Source organism: Rousettus aegyptiacus, unplaced genomic scaffold, assembly GCF_014176215.1.
Source record: "Rousettus aegyptiacus isolate mRouAeg1 unplaced genomic scaffold, mRouAeg1.p scaffold_m13_p_3, whole genome shotgun sequence".
Lineage (NCBI taxonomy): Eukaryota > Metazoa > Chordata > Mammalia > Chiroptera > Pteropodidae > Rousettus > Rousettus aegyptiacus.
The window spans coordinates 30529207-30548999 of NW_023416306.1; the positions used below are offsets into that span (position 1 = coordinate 30529207).

Below are 19793 nucleotides of genomic sequence, written 5' to 3' on the forward strand. Positions count from 1 at the left end.
TCCTGTTGAATCCACAACAAAAAATTAAATATGTGTGTGTGTGTATATACATAAATGTGTGTATGTACGTATGTATGTGTGTGTGTGTGTGTGTGTGTATAAATGCATGTACCAAATTACAGTTCTTTTAACTAGGTACATTAATGTCTTCAACTTTCATTTGCCTAAAGTCGGCAGAAGAGCACTTTGCCAGACCTACCCAAGCAGGAAAGTCTACAATTTTATCTTGAGTTGACTTAGTATAGAATGTCCCACTGTAATGATTATCTTTCTGATTTTACATGAAAGGTGGCAATATTTCAATGAAAGCCCAAATTCCCAGATACGTTTTATATCTTAGGTTAGGCTTTATGAATAGTTTCTGGCTCCTAAACTTTTCAGAATGGTATACCTACCACACTCCGCATTGTCTGGGTTTTTTAAAACTGCAGAGTACTTTCATTCCAATTTGACCCTCACTCCATTCTAGTGAGACTGGCACAGGTCTTTCCCATTTGACAAAATATGCTTCTGAATGAAGAGACTTACAGATAAAATTTTATTCACTACCTAGTGAGTTCTCTTGAACCCAAAATCCTTCCATTATACCACATGTCCTCACAAGGAAAAAAAGGAAGTTGGGTTGTGAACACTATTAAACTAGAGCCATAATGAACTCTCCAATCTATAAAACATCTGCTATAATACTGTTCCCAAATACATATTAACCAAACAGAAACTAGCTATGGGTAGACTGATTCACTACCAACAGTATACAAAGTCATCTTCTCCTGAACATTATTTATAAAATAAGACTTCTTTCATGTTACAAAGCATTATCCAGTATTAATTTTGTAGTTTATCATTTATAATAAGCCAGAAAAATCCTAGTGCCCCCATCCATAAAATGAGAATAGTAATAAACTAACAAGGTCTTTATAAGAATTATTAATCCTTACCTGCTTATTAGCAAACAGTCTGGTAAAGAATAAAGGCTTACTAAATGTTAGCTTCAGTTATTTCACTGATTCCAAGATGGTGGGACACTTCTTCATATTTTAAGAATGCAAGTCAAAATATTTCTTAAAAACAATGTGTTATAGCTCGATCAATAGTATTTTTTCTCGATGGTACATAAAATAGTAATGCATCTTACAATCAATAATGCTGAGTTAATGTTTACCCTGCCACCATTCCTCCACCTGAACAGACCCACAAAAAATAGACCAAATCTGCACCCCTAACCCTGCTCTCCCAAGTCATGTTTCCAACTGTAACATATGGACAGACTGCCAGCACCTCAAATTTAACATGTCCAAAACCAAAATCACCATCTCCCCAGAAGCAATTATTCTTTTCTTCTGTTTCCTGTCCCAATTAATAACACCATAATGAAAAACTCGACTCCACCTTGACCTCCTTCCTCTTTCTCTCTCAGCTGAGGCATTTCCTGTCTCACAACTGGAGAGACTACATTTCTACACACCATTTTATTTTGTACCTCTATTTTAGGAATTACCCAGCTGTATATTCCAACATATTTAGTTATACACATAGCTGTCTCCCAACTTTGGCTCTCAATTTCTTGAGGGCCAGGCCCATTTCTTACTTATTTTATATACCCAGGAGGACTAGTTCAATGTCTTACCCACAGTAAAGTGCTCAATAAATGTTTATGGAACTGATCACATCCTCGTTAAGTTTCAGAACACTTAAGTCTCTAAAAAGAGAAAAAAAGGACTACCCAAGAGTAAAAGCTACTATAACTTACAAAGGAATTTCACACACACGATCTCACTTAAGAGTTTAATTCTCAATTCTAGGAGGTACCAGACTGATCAGATAGTAACACTTCATTTTTAAATTGTGGCTTAAAAGCCGAGAGGCTTGCCAAAAATCTTCAGTGGTAGAAAAAAAACAATTCCAATTCAAATCTAATTATGAATCCTTTTCTTTTACAAACTTCTATCCTGCCCTTCTCTCAGTCTCATTCCCACTAAATTTCCACCCTAACGTGGCCAACAAAGCCCTGTCCTATAATTGGGCTTTACCTATCTCCCTGGCCTCATCTTCACCTGTTTTCCCTTCCTCTGTCCACACCAGCACACTTGCCTTCTTTCAGCTTCTCCTCTTCACAGCAAAATATTTGCATGTACTATTTCCTCTCCCCTAGAGTATTCTTCTCCTTTCCTCACTTGGTTAAGGCCACTTTCTATCTCAGTTCAATCTTCACATCATCAGGTAAGGCTTCTTTGACCTGAATAGGTAACTTTCCCTATCGCATGTTCCCATAACAACATGCACTCTCCTTTATAGCACAAATCACAGTTGTATTTTTTTTCCTAGTTGTAACTTTATATTAATTTGCACAATTTTTCTTTGCTTATGTCTAGCTCCCTCACAAATATATATATAACTTCCAAGAAGGGAAAGGATTTTTTAAAATCACCATTCTGGTTATGATTTGTACCCCAATATCTGGCACATTAGCTGTTGAAAGAATGTACGAGTGGCTCCTTTTGCTTTCTGAACAGCACCATAGAGGTCGGAAAGAACAAGCGTCTTACTAAAGGTTACAAAAAGGGAGCCAAGAGGAGAATGGTTGACACATTTTCTATGAAAGATTGTTATGATGTGAAAGAACCAGCTATGATTAATGTAATAGTGGGAAAACACTTGTCACGAAAACTCAAGGAACGAAAATTACATTTGATAGTCTCAAGAGTCGTGTTTTTGAAGTGTGCCGAACTGAACCACAGAATGATGAGGTTACATTTAGAAAATTAAAGTGAATTACTGAGGATGTTCAGGGTAAAAACTGCCTAACCAACTTCCATGGCATGGATCTTACCCATGACAAAACGGTCAAAAAAATGGCAGGGTGACAAATAAAACCTATCAATGGTGTTTAAAAACAACAGTGAATGAATGAAAACTTTAGCGCTCTCCTCAAGTTTGCTAAGTCATCCCCACCACCTCACTTTCGGCTGATAAATCTTGCATTCTACTTTTCAGAGAAATCAGTTATCATTTCTCTCTACTCTCATCTCATCTTGACTTTCTTCTTTTTGCAGATTTCTTTCCTGCAGGCTCCATTCAGATTTCCTTTCTTCTTACAAGACCACTCTCAACCCTTCTCTTTATTGCAAAACTTCTGAATGTGTAGCCTACATTTGCTGATTCCACTTCACTTCCCAAATACTCTTCAACCACTGTAATGATGCCTACTCTCATACTAATGAAACTGCTCTAGTTTTCAAATCCAATGACCCTCTTGTTTTTTTTATCCTCAACCAGTATCATTCCTCTCTCTCATCTGATCATTCCTTCCTGAAACTCCTTCTTCTCTAGACTTTAGACACTGACACAGCATTCTCCATTTTCCTGTAACTCTGATCACACCTATCAATGCTGCTTCTACCCATTTTTAGCTACAGCATTAGCTCATTTTTCTCCTCTTTTATCCTCAATAGACAATTTATTCAAGTTAATGTCTTTACCGCCAAATACCTGCAATTCCCAAATATTTATCTCTAACACAGATTTCTCTACTAAGCTATAGATTTACATTTTTAGGTACCATTTTCAATGGTCATCTACAAGATTATTGCTACCTTCAACTCAACGAATCTTATTTGTAAAACATCTTACAGACACCATAAACTCAACTGAACATAACAACTTTCTTTTCTCTCTATGTATTTTCTTCCTCAACTGTGAAGTGTTAGGATGACTTCCAGCCTCCTGATTTAGATGAATAGATGTCACAGAGCTGGGTGAGGACTGTTAACACTATTTTTATATTAAAATAGCTTGGGATAGTGCTAATCATTTTCACAATTATCTCAGCAGCACTTGGCTAAAGATATTTTCACAACCTCTAGTACTACCATCTCCGTGCAAGACATTATTTATCTTTCAGCTGGACTACTCCATTAGCCACTGTCCATCTCTTACCTTGGACATTCCAAGTGGACCCCTGCTCCCAGTGTTGCTAGCCGTGGCTTCCCACTCCCATCCATTCACCATAAACTGGCTATTTGTAATACATAAATCAAAACATCAATCTTGCTTAGAATTATCCAGTGAACTCCAATGCTGTTCAGAATAACAGCCAAACTCTTTAATATAAACTGGAGGACCTTATATAATTTAGTCTTTACAGAGTGCCTACCTCTCTGTATACCACCCTTCCTTCCAACAGCCCCTTCTTTTTCTCTTTCCCCTCAAAATATTTGCTTCCAATTCATTCTCCCTAACAAACTTACCTTGGATCTCTGACTAATGGTTCCTTCTCATCATTCAAGTCTCAGCTCAAATGTCACATCCTCAAGGAGGCCTTCCTGAACAATCCTATTTCAAATGGTTCTCCCACTCAGATCACTCCCAATCTCTTTACCCTACTTTCTTCTTTCCACTGTACTTATCATTATCTGAAATTTAATTATTCATTTATTTTATTTCTATTTCTTCCTTTAATAGAATGAAACGATTAAGAATAGGCTTAATAAACCTTTTGAATCAATGTATAAATAATAAATATGTGTAAATTAAGGTTCAATGAGGTTAAGTAACAAAAATGATGGAGCTGATATATTTACCAACTCAGGTCTGTCTAAAATCAAAGCTTTTAACATCTACCCTATAATACAATAATAAAAGCATAGAGTTAAAGCTAGTAAGACAGACTGGAGACTATGATCAGGTAGATAATGAAGTTTAAGATAACAAAAGCAGAGCAACATTCCAAGGAGTGACATGCTCTATGATACGAATGGTTGAAATGAAGTAAACATAGATGTTTATATCTGTATTATTTACCTTCTTCTTTTTAACAAGCAGATTTCCTTTATCTTTTGTAGATGAAAGCTCTACAAATTTGGCTCATAACTAATAGAAATCATATAAGTAAGCTAGCCCTTTGACTGAATCATCTTTATTCCACTTTGAATCGCATGTAAAAGCAATTATCTCCCCACTGTCCAACTGCCAGTCCCTCCTTAGTCGCTAAGCAGATCTTCCTCACTCACTGACCTCTAACTTCTCTCTTCTCAACATCACTCACAATAAAACATTATAGAAATTAATAAAGCAAACAGATACAAGAGAAAATTAACAGCCCAACACAAACCATAGGCCAATCTGTTGTCCACAGTCCTAATGAACAGAAATAGAAGAAACAGAAGCAACAATGAGAAAAAAAAAAAAAAAAAAGATTTTTCTTTTTGGAAATCTATATTTCCTAACAACTAAGAACTGCTTTTCTCTATTTATACAATTCTTCAGGAGAAAATACTTAATATGCATACACCCTAGCACAAACTTTCTCCTGTCATATTTTACTATATATTTTATGATTGTGGGGTTCATTAGCACAAAAAGTCCTCATGATCCTTCTTCCTTTGATGCCATGGGCCTTTCTCACATGTTCAGTGGATAGCTGCTTTTGGAAATGACACTTGAGAATGAATATTTCATTTTTACTGAAGACGAATGGAAAAATGAAATATTTTCCTTTATGAAGTTGAACACAAAATTCTACCACATACCTAAATTTTTATTTCATTTCTCAGTAATTACAGAATGGATCACAACAAAGCAGGAAATGAAAAGCTGGTTAACTAAATGCCCTCATCCAGAGCTGCCACACCTAAAGTATTCTATACAGAAGGAAATAGGACTTGTTTATCAAGAGCCCTAGGAAAATAGGTTTCACTGCTTTTCTAAAGAGTTCAAATCTCATCAAAAAATTTTAATTTACATTCAATCTAAATTAAGAATCTAACTTAAGTGCCTCCAATTCCTCCCCCACTTAATTCAATCTACATACTGTCACCAGGTTTATAAATACACCAAAGTAGTGCTTTTAATCATGTCAGGTAGATTTGAATTTTACACATCCGTGTAACACTGTCTTGTCACTTTGAGAAATATTACTCCATTTAATCTTTACAACAATCCTATCAGGCAGGATATTAGAATGGTTTTTAAGTGTCTTCCACAAGGTGCTTATTAGTGGAGGGGGACGGAAGAGAAAACAGTAGAGAAATCAAACAACACCTGACTGGGTCATCAAAAGTAATAACACCAATGAGACAGACAATGTGTGCTTTCTGATGTGATACCCTGAGAAGGATACAAGATCAGCTATACAGCACTCCAATCCACAATACTTAACATCAGACCAACACAAAATGAGGAACATTCTCCTATAAAAGAGAGGAGACTTCTTTAAAATAAGCCAATGTTATATAAAAAAAAGTTTTTATTAAGGCTGTAGAAATGTTCCATATTAAAAGAAGCTTAAGAGATAATGACAATTTAATGTAATACTGGACCCTGTACTGGAAGGGGAAAATGATAAAATGGACATTTGACAATTGGGACAATTGACAAAATTGGAATATAAGTGGTAGAATAAAAGATTTGTATAATTGCTAAATTTACTAAAGCAGATAACTGTATTGCAGTTATGTCCAAAGTGTCTTTATTTTTAGGAAATATATACACTATGAAGCATTTAGGGGATAGAAAGCCATAACGTCAGTAACTTACCCTCAAATGACTGTTCTTTGTAGTATTTATATTTTGCAACTTTTCTGTAAGTCTGAAATCATTTCTAGATAAAAGATTTTTTTAAATTACTGACATGAGAAAATAGTGTTCCATGAAAAAAGAAAAAGGAGATGGGGAGTGGCCAAACAGTATGTAACTGCATGGAGGAAAAGGCTGAAAAGATGCACACCGAAATATTAACAGGGAAAGGATCTTAATGGCCAAAGACAGACAATTTGCACATCAATAAGGATAACAACTACATGGATAGAAATACATCAAATATGCTTAAATCTATAACATCATAATAATACTGAAAATAATAGCAATTAATTGGTCACTGTTTGAGGATGCTTAAAGGATCAAATCACTTTGAAAATTGGTTAAAAAAAAAAAAAGAATCAAGCATTAATTCTGACTTCCCTCTAAGAACCAACACACTTGGTAGCTAAATAGTAAATACGGGGACGTTTCTCTTTATTGAATTATTCCAGCTAATAAATGAAGAATAAATGATTAAATTAGGTTATCGCCATTTTGTAGCCCCTAATAAACTGACTAGGTATTAAGCATCGACAGGGACTAACATCTCAAAAAATAATAATAATAAAAGAGAGGCACCCAGACATTCCAGACCTTATGAGAAAGAACCCACCACAACCCATGTAGTAGCCTTCACCAAAACAAAAAACAATCTGATCAAGCTTCTAAATTTAACATTAATATTATAGAAAATATATATAAGACTCAAGAACATGTTACAACTATGACACAGGGCTACGATCAGCAAAATCCAGACTGGGAAACAAAACAAATGATCCAGTTTCTTCAACAAATAAATTGTAAAGAACAAATAAATAGCAAAGAGTAAAGGAGATGGAGGTGAAACCTATACTTTAAAAGAGACCTAAAAGACCTATAAACCAATAGAAATGTGTGCACTTTATTGTGGTCCTGATTTAAACACTCAAACTGAAAAGAAAGGAAAGAAAGGAAGGAAGGGAAGGAGGGAGGGAGGGAGGGAGGGAACCAATTAGAAATCCAAACACTGGATATTTAATGGAATTAAGGAATTTTCTAAAATTTGATATTGGTTTTGTGGTTTTTTTAATCCTTATCTTTTGGAGATACATGCTGAAATATTTACAAATAAAATGATATGATGTATGAATCTACTTCAAAATAATACAGAAAGGAGACTGGATAATGTTTTTAAAGAAATAAGAGCTGATAAGTGTTAAAGTTGGATGACAGGAACTACAGGTAACTGTTTTATCTACTTTCATAGGTTTTAAATTCTCCACAATAAAGTTTAAAAAACAAAATATAAACAGTAGCATTGAGGGATGGGATTTTAAGTGACTTTTGGTTTTTGTCCTTTGTTTTACCATAGCACCTGCCTATATTTTCAAGTCACCTTCATTAAGACTATGTTACTGACCATAAGCTCTGTGAAGGCTGAAACCATATCTCTCTTGTTCACCTCTATACTCTCAGTGTACCTAATAGTGTATGTCATATATAAAGCTGATAAATACTTTGAATGAATAACTTCACTCTTTAGAAAAACTGTATTCCTTTTAAAAAATATGTAAATGCCACTAAGTTCAGGGAGGAACTGGGATATTATCTTTGTTCAGCATCATAAACACGAACTCTATTTCTGTCAATAAAATGATGGCCACAGATTTAATCTTAAATGTGAGAAATCATTTTGAACATAAGGGACCTCTTCAGGTCATTTAAAAAGACATTATCAAGCCTGCAGGATTAACATGTAAAAACATATGTGAAGTGGTTTGATAACCTGGCCAAATGCTGAGAACTAAGGGCCATTCATTCCCTTTAAATATATATATATTAGAAATGCAGTACTATAAGAGTAAATTGGTAGATTTTGGAACATTGCTTTATGTTAGCCACTACAGTTGAATATATACATAACCAATGACCTAGAAAATCTTAATCCCAGATATATATATACCCATCGGAAATATATATGAGGTAGGACCAAAGGATACAAGAACATTTGGAGTGTTATTATAAATGATAGTCCAAGATGGAAAAAAACAAATGTCCAGCAAAGGTATTTAAACTGTGCTATATTTATACAAGATACTATATGGCAATGAAAATCAATGCACTGCATTACTGCTATATACATCAACTGGAAGCATCTGACAAACAATGTTAAACAGAAGCCAGCCCAAAAGAATTATTGTATAACTCCATTTATGAAAAGTTAAGGCAGTAGCCCCCTTTAACCGTGGTTTCACTTACGGTCAAATATCAAATAAAAACTTCCAGAAATAAACAATTCATAAGTTTTAAATTGCCTGCCATGTTGAGTGGCATGATGAAATCTCATGCACTGTGCCATTCCATCCTGCTTGCGACATGCACCATTCCTTTGTCCAGCATATCCACCACCATATACAGTACCTGCCCATTAGTCATTTAATAAGCATCTCAGTTATCGGACTTATTCAAGAGAAAGACTATATTCATACAACTTTTGTTACAGTATTTTGTTATAACTGTTCTTTTTTTATTATTAGTGATTGCTATTAATCTCTTAATTTAAAAATTAAACTTTATCATAGGTATATATGTATAGGAAAAAAAACCATTTTATAGCAGGTCCTTGAATAACGTCATTTCATTCAATATAGCTTCGTTATAACATTGAAAACAAAAAAATCAATTCCCAGCCAAGCTCACTGTCTATATGAAGTTTATACATTCTCCCCATGTCTACGTAGATTTTCTCCAGGTACTCCAGTTTCCTCCCACATCCCAAAGTTGTGCAGGTGAGGTGAACTGGCATATCTAAATTGTCTTAGTCTGAGTGAGTGTGGATTTGAGTGTGAATGCACCCTGTAACAGAAAAACGTTCGGTCCAAGGTTGGTTCCACTTTGCTTCCTGAGCTGCTGGAACAGGCTCCAGCCACCACAACCCTGAACTGGAATAAGTTGGATGGAAAATAATTCTTGTTTTTATTAATTTTTCGTAAATGTATGTACGGTTCACTTTTATTTCAATGTTTAATATTACATGAATTTGGGGTCTTTATTTAGAAGTTTGGTGATGTTTCTGTGATCAGAAACATGCCATAGGAACTTAACTCTTGTTTATATCAATTATCCTATGGTAAAACTGGTTTCATTATACACTGTTTTGCTTAAAGTCACAGTTTTCAAATCTATTAACGACATTAAGTGAGGATCTGGTACTATCTGTGATTTCAAGCATCCACTGCAGGTCTTAGAACCTATCCCTGGCAGATGAGGGGAGACTACTGTATCTCAATTATACCTCAATTTTTAAATAGTTCAAAAACAGGCAAAACTTCATGCTCAATTTTGCTGTGAACCTAAAACTTCTCTAAAAAAAATAAATTTTATTAGTTAAAAAAATGAAAACAAATTATATGGTATTGGAATCAGACATTACTTTGGGGAAGTGGGAGGGAATAATGACTAAGGAAAGATGATAAGGTGGGCTTCTGGAGTTGTCAAAAGTGTTCTATTTCTTGACCTAGGTAGTAGTCACGTGTTTTCACAGTGGTAATTCAGTGAGCCATACACTAAAGATTTGTGTACTTTTCTGTACATGTCATAAGCCAATTTTAAAAAATTTAATATACAAATAGCAAATTTTCTCTGACCATTAATAGTCCACTACAAGATATGTATAAAACATGCTCCAAACTTTAAAATTCTTGCTTCAAAAGTTAGAAAAAATTACAGTATTTTCTCGCACCAGCAGGACCTTAACTTACTCTGCTTATCCCAAGTGAGACCTAATAGTCCTAATGGATTCTGGGTTTATATGAGAAAGGAGATTTTTTAAAACCTATCTAGATTCCTCGGGCTCTTATCTACTATAAAGATATGTCTCATAAACAGGTACTCAACAAATATTTGCTAATGATACACAGCCCAAACTTTAAACACTCACATAGCAAAGTCTGAAATACATAAAAGCACAAGTAAAATAGGATAAAAACTCAGCCTACTAGCTTAAAGAGAGCAACTTTTAGAAATCCCACTTTTAGAAACTAAGCAATTATAGAATGTACTGCTTATAAAGAACAATTTATGACAACAGCTATCTGTGGCAAAGGAAATTAATCCTTTCCCCTTCACTGCTGCCTGGCTCAGACAAGGTACAATCAACTTCCTGATGCCACAGCTAAGTGAAAGGAACCCAGCAGCTGTTTGTAAGGGCAGGGACTAAAATGTGATGTAAACCCAGCAGCAAGGAGTTAGCTGAGGAAGATGACAATAATGTTGGGGAAAAAATGAGCAGTACTCGACCAATCTGTTCTTATGCCTGAAAACTCTAAAATTACTATTCTTACTTTCTCCACAGTGACAGTACACCAAAATAGTTGACCTTTGAACAACTCAGGGTGTCAGGGTTGCCAGATTTTCCCCACACAGTCAAAATTCCAAATTTAACTTAACTCCCCCATAATTTAACTAATAGCCATCACTGATCGGAAGCTTTACCAATAACGAACAGTCCAATTAACACATATTTTGTATTATATACAATACAGTATGCTAAAGAAAGGAAAATGTCATTTTAAAAAATCGTAAGGTTTGTCTGTGAGTTTTTTGCAATCAACGCAAATCTCCAAAAAATTTTCCAATATGTCTGCTTAAAAAAATCTGCATATAAGTGGACCTGCGCAGTTCAAACCTATGGTATTCAAAGGTCAACTATTTATCTTTGAGGTCTCCCTAGGCTAGAATTGACATACAATCAATATGTATCAAGTGTTCAGAGTTCACCTTCTAATAGCTTCCAAATAGTAACCTTTCTGATAGTTAGACGGCTAAGTGATAATTATAAGCTTTTCTAAGGGCAAGTCACAACATAAACCAACTTGGTATACTTCTCATCACTAGTGACTTTGTTTCGTTCTATTTTAAAAACACAATTAATAAATGTTTAATATGGAAAATAATTTTTAAATAATACAATGAAGATAAAAAAGTAAAGTACATGAAAATCACAGGTCAAACTTACCAAGAGCTGAGGTCTTTGGTCTTTTTGAAAGGCATAAAATGTTACCTACTGGTGAAGAACCTGCCTCTAATAGAAGATGCTGATCTGAGATACACTGAAGCATTTGGCTTGCTAATGGATCCAGGTGAGTGTAATTATTATGCTAAAAGCAATGAGCAAATCACACAGAAAGTCCATGGGGAGAGCTGACTGGAGATCTCCAAACATAATAAAACCATCTGTAAGTATATTTCTTGTACCACTGTTTATAACAGAAAATAAAAAAATTTTGAATGTCCATCATATGAAATTGGTTAAATTATGTATGCTCATATAATGGAATACTCCACAGCCATTAAAAAGAATGATTTAGCCTCACAGAGGCTGATAGGAAAAGATATCGAGTTGTTTAAAAAGTTGAAAATAATACTGTACATATCTAATTGTAGAATCTATACATGCAGATGTAACAAAAATTTCTAAGATATTCAAGAAACAGTAAACAGTAGTTACCTCCAAGGAATGAGAATAAGAAATGGAGATGAGAACTTTTTCCTCTCAGTTCATATCCTAAACTGTTTGAATTTATCATATATTAACCTTTATTATAAAAATGAAACAGTGAAAGTAAACAACAAAACAGTTAACAGTGGTGTGAGGGCATGGTAGAACTATGATGATTTTTATTTTCCTTTTCATACTTTTCTGCATTTTCTCAATTGTCTATGATTTAACAATATATTAGCATACATTAGCTTTTTAAATCCTCATAACTAAACTATATTTTGTTTTTGATTTTTTTTAAAACCAGTGTGATCACTTCTGGGAAGGAAATCCATAACTCAATAATAAATACTGTGGCATTACAGAGAAATATGGAAAGAATCAATTCTCAAAGCGCTCATAATTTGTAGAAACTAGTCATGAACACCAAGACAATGAAAGTTAAAGAGCATCCCTGATTTAGTTTACTGGAATTGCTCATGTGGCAATGGTTCCTATGAAAGCAAAAACATATCAGTATTCTGAGGAAAGCTGTGCCAAATATTTGCAGAAAGACTGAGTGAGTTCTGTAAAAGGGTGGTTTCTTAAAATTCAAGTGTAAGCTCCCACTCAACGCAGACATCCCTTTTAGAACACTCCTACCACTCACTGAATTTCTGTTTTAAAAGTCCTATGTCGAAAAAATCCTCACAAATAGCCCATTTCATTTAAGAACAATCCTAGTTGTTAAAGTTCCTCCTTGCATTAAGCTAATACCTAGCATTCTATAATTTTCAATCATTGGTCAACTTGTCCCAGTTATGTCCTCTGGAGCGAGTTTTTAAAACAATTTTCATCTATTATTATGATCCTTTTCCTCTTAAATCTTCTCAAAACTAAACCTTGCGATTCCTCAAATGGCTTCTACACCTTTCATTACTCAAATTCTCCTCTGAAGAAACTCTAGTTTCTCAATCTGCCACTTAGACTTAAATACCTGAACACAAAATTTTTGATCTTATCTAACCAGTGCTATTATCATCTTTGTCTGGGTCACCAGGAGCATAACAGTACAAGACTAGTCACCGGGCAGTACACAATTCATTGCCAAATTAATGGTACTGTCCAGACCATAAGTAATTTGTTTTAAGAGTTTAAGGAGTGTAAAAAAGATCACTGTGGACTTAGGAACTTAGGAAGTTTTCAACAAAAAATGTAGATTATAAACTGAGAAGCAGAAAACACAAAAAGAAAACTATTTCAGGTGGTACAAATGCAGAACAGTGCAGAGGCAGGAATAAATTAAGTTAGTGCTAAGTATCTGTATAAAGACAGGCAAGAATAGAGGGCCAAAAAGGAGGGCCGGATCAGACTTATACTGAGAGTCCTTAACCTGCAAGCAATAAGGCATGATTAAAGGGTTAGATCAAGAAACTGACTTCTTAAATGACATATTCAGGATGATTAAGTCAAAGCCAGTTGCCAATTTCTACATCAAGTAACTACCGTTTGAATTTTGACATGGAAAAAGTTTCTAATTCAATTCTACCCCAAGACAAACAAAAATTGAGTTGTTCTATAATATCATTACACAGGCTTCTTTCAGAACATGAACAACATTCCTAACTGCCAAAATATAATGACAGGAATGTCATTTTAGATTTATTTTGATCCATTTCTGTAAGTTTCCCCAAGATTAATAGTTTGCCATTGAATATGAATATTTCTACACAAGGTAGCAGCTTGTTTCAGAAATCAATAATCTTCAGCATCTCCATTTAGAAAACTAATCCCCAGGTTCAAGAGAAATTTGACTACTGAACATTAAAAGGTTAAGAGGTTTGCTAAACAGCAAAATTTCTAGACAATGAAAGCTGCCCAACACATAAAAACACCAGCAGCTCCTTCTCTGAAGTGATTTAAATTCAATTAAGTAGGAATTTCTGATTTAATAGTGCTTCTGCCTAAAGAGTCTTTCGTAAATTCGGATAGCAGTAGAGATTTAAATTGTCCAAGAGTCATTGCAAAACTCAACCTCTCCCAAATCCTGCTACTCAACAGCAGGCATCTAAAGGAATAAAGAGATTCCCAGCTGCTGAGAGATATGTCTTACTAAAAGCAAAGCAAAATTCTCATTAATGAAAAATCAACCATGAAAAAAGAAAAATTTGGATGTCTCATAATCCCCGGAAATAGCCAAATCCATTTTGGGTTAAAGCAGATTTAACAAGACAGTGGAAGAGAACAGGGAAAAGCAGTTCCGTTTGCCAGCTGCTGGGGAAAACGCTTATCAGATCACAAACAATGCTTCTAATCCACAGAACCAAAAGAAACATGAACTCAACTACCCAGTAAAAAGTGCCAGGAAAAACCTCTTAGGGATAAATTCTCTTTCTCACTCACAATCAAGCCATCTTACCCCATCCTGTTTAACATAAATATGACAGGCTGTAACGTGAAATTCTCAAGATCAAATTCAATGAGTATTCCAAATCCTGCGTTTTTTGATCAGATAATCTCTAAAATCACTGTCCTTGCATTCATTCAAAACCAGCATTCAGTTTCTACCATGTCAGTCACGAAGAATACAAAAAAAAAGTAAGAAATAATCTCTACCCTCTTGGAGTTTAGTCCATGCAACTTGCTTCATCTTAAACCCCAAAGCTCTTGCCTTAAAATATCTTCTTAGGTGGATCAAGTGTCCTCAGTGGAAAAAAGCAGTATAGGTACTTCACCTTTGGTTATAGTGATAGAAGCTAAGTAAATCAATCAATCATATTTCTTACACGACAAAAGGAGAGAAGGCAACACATCTGTGCAAGTCGGATATGAGAATAACCTTAACCTAGATGACAGGTAAGGAGCAGGGCACAAGACAAGCAACTGTGGGGTGTAAGCCAAGAAATACACTGGAAGAAGGGATGTGACAGCTGTACCAATACGCGTTCAAAGAATGATAAAAGGAACCTGCTACTAAGCCCACTTTAGTTTTACGGCGCTAGGAGGAGAAAGAAAAGAATGGGAGACTGCTCATTCTTTTGGTGTCTACTGACAGATACCAAGTACCCGTGGTTTCCTGGCTCGTCTACTCTCACTAGAGAGCTCCCGTCACTGTTTGTTTAACAGGATCTGGGCCTGCCAGCCAACAACACTGTCACATGGCCACTGGAGAGGTAACAGTCCCTCACAGGAGCGTAAGGAAAAACAAGAAAGAGTGGAAAGAACTCTTCAAATGTTTATAAATAAGTTAACATAATTGTCCCCCAAGGCACGGACAGGAAGGGAAGCTTAGAAAAGGTGGCAACCAGTTACCCACTGGAAGCGCGTGAGGACCGGTCAGCGACCCCGGCCCAACCCACCGCCCAGTCCGTGCACTCACCACGCACGCAGAGCAGCGACATGGCCGAGGAGCAGGCGAGCCTCCGCCGCGCCTCCGCCGCGCCGCCGCACCCGGCCGCTCCCTCTTTCCTTTCAGCAGGTGCCGCGGCTGCTCCCGCTATCGGCCCCACGGGTCTGGCCGCTCCTCATGGTCCCCGTGGCAAGCAGCGTCCTGCCGCTCCCTCGGACCAACTCCAGTTCTCACCGTCTCAGGGAGTTGCCGATAGCTGTGAGTACCGGCCCGCAGGCAGAACACTGGGCGCGGCAGCGCGGCGCCATCGCTGAGAGGCAGGAGCGACCTGGACTCCCTCCCTCCACTCCACCCGGGATCCGCGCGAGCGCCTGGACAGAGCCGACCCGCGGCGCCCCGCCTCCCAGCCAATCAACTCACGCCGAGTCCACCGACCCCGCCCTTCACGAGATGTAGAAGGCTGGGTCTCCCTCCTCTGTCCTTGCGTGCAAGAATGAAGGCAGCTCCGCCCACTAATAAGGCTTAAAGCGGAGAGAGGCGGGGCTTCCCCTCACCTGTGTGTGATGGAAATTGAAGCCCTCTGTTCCTCCCATGTAGGCGGGCTTCCACTCCAGAACTGGTTCTTTTCATTGAAGAATTTATTTCCACTGGATTTCCTTAAAGGGTCTATCTCTTAGAGCTGACGGAGTACTTACCTGTAATAGCAATAATTTCACAAGATCGTACTACAAAGCAAGTTTTAATTAGCAATGACAGAAAAAAATAATAATAAACTGAATGAGTATAAAGTAAAATGTCAGGAGACCTCAGTTCTTATCTAGACCATTTTTCAATGTCTGTAGCAGTGCTTATAGTATAAGTCCGTAAGTATTTACTGATTGAAGGATGAAGGAAAGATAGGCTTTTTAAGCTAAGGACTTCTGGCAAGATGATGTGTGCACATGTGAGGAAATGAAAAAACCAGAGCAGAAAACAGAAGACACATAGTATGATATATATAGGTCCAACATCCTCTCCACCTCAAAATTCTGATTTAATTAGTTTGGAGTAGAGCTGAGGGATCCTATTTTTAAAAAGCTCCCCGGATGATTTTAATGTAATGCCAGCATTGAGCACCATTAGACTAGGTTCTTTATAAGCCCTCATTAGCCCAGCTCAGGCTTCAGCATTTGCAAGCTCTTGGCCCCATTGGATTCTGCCTGCCAGACCCAGGGAGGGCCTGTCAATCTAACAGGGTCTTTGCCCTCCAAAAGTAAACCTAGCTACCATATGATTCCTTTTACTGGGGTAGGTGCTATGAGAGTGAGTAACACTGCAAATGCTGTAGCTAGAAACCTGGAAAAGGGAAGAAGAAGACTTGATCTTTCCAGTGTTTATCTAAATTTGGATCAGTACACTGAGGAAGATTTTAAGCAGGGTAACTTAGCCTAATCAAAAGAGATGCCTGATCCTAAAGACAATGGTCATTCTCTGGGCTGCTGGAGGTTGGAATATCTAGCCCAACTCTCCTAGACTGCAAGAGCAAGAAACTAAAAAAGTGTTAAACTTCTGGATTCTGGAACTGACTGAGAATACAGACAACAAAAGACAAATCTTTTTTTGAAGCAGAGCTTCTCCTAGGGACTGCAGAGGCCATCCAACAATGAAATGGAAAATCAATTTGCACTTGGAAACAGGATAAAGTAGTGAGAAATGACCTAATAAAATTGTAAAGAGCATGAACTTTGGAGCCAATCCTATTCATATGGCCTATTATCTATTGTCACATAACAAATTCCTCCAAAATTTAGTGGCTTAAAACATTTATTATTGCACCTCCCCCACCACAGCACCGCCTTTCCACATCTCCCTTGGTCCCTCTCACTGCCTCTGAGAGGAGACCATATTTTCTGTCTGTGGAGTGTTATCCCTTTTCTGATAAACTTTCCTTTTGACTCTAAAAGACAAATTTAGTATCTCATAGTTTCTGTGGGTCAGGAATCTGGGTATGGCTTAATTGGATCCTCCGGTCAAGTTTTTTTCAGATTGCAATCAAAGTAACAGTCTGACTGCAAAAGATCTACTTCCAACTTCACTCATGTGATCGTTAGCAAGACAAAATTCTTCCTGGGCTGTTGGACTGAGAGCCTCATTTCCTTATTGGCTATTGGCTAATCTCAGTTCCTTGTCATGTGGTTCTCTCCAACATGGCAGTTTGCTTCATCAAAGCATGCAAGCTGAGAAGGCAATAGAATCTGCTAGCAAGACAAAAGTCATAATCTTGTGTAACCTAATCAAAGAAGTTTTATCTCCTCATTTTCGCTGTATTCTACTTATCAGAAGCAAGTCACACTCAAGGGAAGGTGATTGATTACACAAGAACATGAACACTACCACAAGGCTTGACCATTGGGGTGGGAGGTGGGCATCTTAGAAATCTGCCTACCACACCTTGATTTGAGTTCTAGCTCTGGTACTTGTGACCTTCAGCAAGCTACGTGACCTCAATTTCCTAGGGAATAATAGTAGTATACTTTATAAGATGGTTTTGAGGTTTAAATGAGGAAATGCACTTAAATTACCTGCTACATAACAAATGCCCAGTACTCGTTTGTTATTACTTAGATCCTGGACACCAGGGAGGGGACTGTGGCTAGGAAGTGAAGATAGTCTAAGCAGAACAAGATCTGAAGATTGTGATGTAAGCTCTGAGGCATCTCAGTTTCTCAGTTAAAAGTTAAGAAGAAAGCGTTAAGGTCCTCTGCCCTCTAGGCACTTGAGTATAACCAGGGCCAGTTATACTCATCAGCAAGGTAAGTGTATCTTCAGAAGCAACTCAAACTTTAATAGAAAGCCAGAGCCTACATGCCCCTACTATCTTCATTAGTTTTTCCAGTCTAGTATTTGAAAGTTCTTCAGCGTTCAAATGGAGTTCACATTAGACTTAGTGTGCAGGTTGCTGAAAGTTAGAACTCTGAGATCCAGGAAATGAGGAAGGAAAGAGGGATAAAAAAAAATCAGTAATGAAGGGAACTCAAGAATCTCAAGAGGAAGAGACCAAAGTACTCAGGGTCGGAACTCAGTTGCTGCCTTTCTGGGAGCCCTCAGGCAGGAGAATACGATTGGAGTAAGAACCCTGTTGCCGGGGAACCCCCTACCAACTTTATGATCCTTTAAGACATGCTCTAAGGCCACTAAAAGTTTACCCATCCTGCAAGTTCTTCATTTTTTGGAAAATGTCTCCAAATCCCTCCACAGAGAAATTTAATATAAATAACTCAGTTTGACAAATATTTATTAACTATTTTTTATATCAGACATAGTGAGAGGATACAAAAGTAAACAAAGCACAGTTCCTATCCTTAAATAGTTTCTAAGGTGATAGGAAAGATCTGTAAGAAATAATGAGGAGGAACTAAACTAGGACAGTAAATAAGGATGGGGTGGGGGAAAGGAACAAATCCTTAACATTTCCCACCATGTGAAGTAGCTAAGAGTGATAGAACTTGGCCTACAATGACTAGGATCATAGTAGAGAATATTCTTTCTTTTGTAGTAAAAGATTGGGTAAGAAGGCAAGAGAGAGAAAGAGTTTTAAAGTTAAATTGGCTAGAAGGATAATGCTACAGTTAATTGATAGATAGGAAATCCAGATAGGAATAGGTTTGGGGAGAAAAATTTATTTCTATATTGTTTAAGATTATGTGGGAAAATCCTGGCAGATATATACCCATTATACAATGCGTGATGTAAAACTGGACCCTGAGAGAGCAGTACAGGCTAAAGATAGAAATTTCAATAAAGGTGTAACTATTTTAATTCCCATTTTGTCAATAAAGAAAATGAGGCAAAGCCAGAATGCAAACCCAACCATCTTTCACCACAGCTCAAGCAGTTAGCCATAATGCTATATTGCCTCTCAAGTACTAGAGGAATTCAGCAGAACCTGTGGAAAGAATCAAGATAGGCTTCACAAGGGAAGTAGCATGTATAAGAGATGGATCTCAAAGTATATATACAACTGGACATGCAAAGATGGAAGGTATGGTATTCCATCCACAGAGAATAAGTAGCACAAATAATTTAGAATATGAAAATATTAAATGTATATAGGTATTTAAAAGTAAGCTTGCAAAGACTTTGAGGGTTGGGTGCCAGGAGACTATATAATGAGAAGGGTACAAAAGTCAGCTAACAGAGAACAGCCACTTATAAGAAGTAGGAAGAACTGACCAAAAAAAAAAATGGTCTGAGAGAAAAAACAGGAAAATAAGGAAACTACTTGTACATTCTTCCATTATAAATCTTATCTTATTGAAGAGTAATTATACATCTTTTTTTTAGACTCAGAGATCCTCAACAGCAAAGGACAAATTTTCTCTATCTTTATCCCTAACATATACGCACAACACCTAGCAAAGGTGCCCCAAA

General features: G+C 36.8%; 1 protein-coding gene across 8 annotated transcripts in view; it reads right to left on the reverse strand.

The window, feature by feature from the left end:
• UNC13B (unc-13 homolog B) overlaps positions 1-16051 on the reverse strand; it is a 171034-nt gene extending 154983 nt beyond the window's left edge. For 4 of the 8 annotated variants that reach the window (XM_016130260.2, XM_036218387.1, XM_016130261.2 and 1 more), the window contains exon 1: positions 15938-16028. In XM_016130260.2, coding sequence (XP_015985746.2) covers positions 15938-16013 — 76 coding nt within the window. In that variant the 5' untranslated portion in view covers positions 16014-16028. Of the gene's footprint in view, positions 1-15413; positions 15719-15937 lie in introns of those variants that run through there. The other 4 variants (XM_036218388.1, XM_016130259.2, XM_016130262.2 and 1 more) reach the window with 2 other exon arrangements.
• Between the last annotated feature and the right edge of the window lie 3742 nt (positions 16052-19793).